The 2242-nt window shown below is 49.2% G+C and overlaps 1 protein-coding gene across 1 annotated transcript; it reads left to right on the top strand.

Annotated features, from left to right (window-relative positions):
* Positions 1 to 1119: 1119 nt before the first annotated feature.
* Positions 1120 to 1722, top strand: LOC124670636 (dirigent protein 5-like). Its single transcript, XM_047207112.1, has 2 exons — positions 1120 to 1478; positions 1575 to 1722. Exons 1-2 carry the CDS (start codon positions 1120 to 1122, stop codon positions 1720 to 1722), a joined length of 507 nt encoding a protein of 168 aa, XP_047063068.1.
* The last annotated feature ends 520 nt before the right edge of the window (positions 1723 to 2242 follow it).

Raw genomic sequence — 2242 nt, forward strand, 5'->3', positions numbered from 1 at the left:
TAGGAATATTCCTTGCCATATATGTACACTGTTTATCTCGAGATTATAAGGCAAAATCAGTATAGATGGCAATATGTTAAACCGCATCATTATGGCTTGATTGAGTCAATCAAGACCATCATGTCTCCTCATTTAATCTCTCTATGTAACTGTTTCCTTTGGCTCTATATAAACAAGTAATTGGTGCGAGATAAAGCATCACTTTCACCACACAAAGAAAAATCACATGGTATCATAGCGGTTTGACTCACGTCGCCTAGGTTCATCATAATTTCTCATCCTACCCCAAGAAAACTCACAGTCATTACCTAGGATATTAGGTGAGTCTCCCCAAACCTATGACACCATAGTAATTTAGGGCTTGTACTACAAAAAAAGACCTAACGGAATAATTCTCGATCTTATCTACAATCTAAATGCTAACCCGTTGGCTGAGTAGTCTAAATTTGTCCACTGGCCGCCCCTCCTATTTTGCTCCGGCTGCCGCCGTGGTTACCATGCATAAACACACAAGAGGTGAGTGTATGTATGTACTCCGTATGTGTGAGTGTCTATGGTTGTACCGTATTTCGCAAGAAAAAACCCATGCACAATTTCATTGTTCGGAAAAAAACCAAGACATATGCTCATCTCTTATGTTACTAGCTTTTGTGCTGGAACCAAAACGGCGGAGATATATATAAGTATGTAACTCTGGTGGCGTACCATTGTACCAACCAGAAATACATTTTTGATCGTTGCTTCCGTTTTACTGAACTAAATAACTAGTAAATTCATTATATATTCTCTGCTCCAATGCGATCAAAAGAAACAGAGTTGCCTGCCCAATAGCAAAAATGTACGTTGTTTTTATGGGTTTGCCTTTTAGGGTACCCACAGCAACCTGAATCATCAAGCTTAAAAAAGGGAAGGTTAGTCACTTGGAGTGCAAGGGAGGTTAGAATCTAAGCTAAACTGATACCTTAAACATACCCCACAGATCGATACTTCCATGCATTACACCTCTATATATAGCATATGCACAGGTCCAGCTATATATCAACAGTCCACTACAACACGAGAGCTGCCCACTTAGCAGTCCTCTCCAATTTTCGCAGTTTGCACTAGCAAGTAGCAACAATGCAGGGCCTCGCAGCATCTTCCAGGCTGTCTCCGACCGTCCTGGTCGTGGTATTTCTGCTCGGCATGGCGGGTTCCGCCCACGGCCTGGAGAGGCTCGTCTCCAGCAACTCCAACGAGCCGTGCAAGAAGATGACACTCTACTACCACGACATCCTCTACGACGGCGGCAACAACACGGCGAACGCCACGTCGTCGGGGATCACGAAGCCGACGGCGCTGAGTACGAGCCGCAGTAAGAACACCACCTACTTCGGCATGCTTGCGGTGTTCAACGACCCGATGACGGCGGGGAAGGCGCTGCCCGTGGCGGGGGAGGAGCCGGCGGCGCACGCGGAGGGGTTCTACTTCTACGACAAGCAGGAGACGCAGAGCGCGTGGTTCGGCTTCTCTATCGTCTTCAACTCAACCGCGCACAAGGGCACGATCAACCTCATGGGCGCCGACCTCATGAGCGAGAAGACGCGGGACATCTCCGTGGTTGGCGGCACCGGCGACTTCTTCATGGCTCGCGGCATCGCCACGCTCAGTACCGACGCGTTGGAGGGCTTGTACTACTTCCGCCTGCGGATGGACATCAAGCTCTACGAGTGCTACGTCTGATGGTACCTTGTGCATGTGTGCAAATACCGAATCCATATGTAATATGTTTGCTGCTCATGCTTATGCTTTTTCGATTTACTTTGGTGTGTTTTTATAGCCGGTTATATGCATTCGCGTATATACGTGCATCTTGTTTGGCATTCGGATAAGCAAGTATGCGTAATTCCACTATCACGTTTATTGTGACTCACTTTGTAAGTGTTGGTTCCTGTGTTTTACACTACGGGAAAACAATTCGTTGCCGTGCGACAGATCGCACGGCAAAGGCCCTTATTTGCCCGGCAAAGGTTTTGCCCTGCGTCGACGCACGGCAACGTCTGCACGGCAACGCCTCCGACGGCAACGAAGACATTGCCGTGCGCCTGACCAAACTGCACGGCAAAGGCCTTTGCCGTGCACGCGCAACGTTGCCGTGCGGCCGCCCCTTTGCCGTGCGCGGGATCTTTGCCGTGTGCGCGCCCCTTTGCCGTGCGGCTGATCGCTGCCGTGCGCCGTCCTCTTTGCCGTGCGCCTCCTCGTT

Source organism: Lolium rigidum, chromosome 7 (assembly GCF_022539505.1).
Source record: "Lolium rigidum isolate FL_2022 chromosome 7, APGP_CSIRO_Lrig_0.1, whole genome shotgun sequence".
Classification (NCBI taxonomy): domain Eukaryota; kingdom Viridiplantae; phylum Streptophyta; class Magnoliopsida; order Poales; family Poaceae; genus Lolium; species Lolium rigidum.

Coding starts and splice junctions, on each gene's coding strand:
- LOC124670636 (XM_047207112.1), top strand. CDS start 1,120: ATGCAGGGCCTCGCAGCATCTTCCAGGCTGTCTCCGACCGTCCTGGTC. Junction 1,479..1,574: donor GGGTTCTACTTCTACGACAA/GCAGGAGACGCA, acceptor CGACCTCATGAG/CGAGAAGACGCGGGACATCT.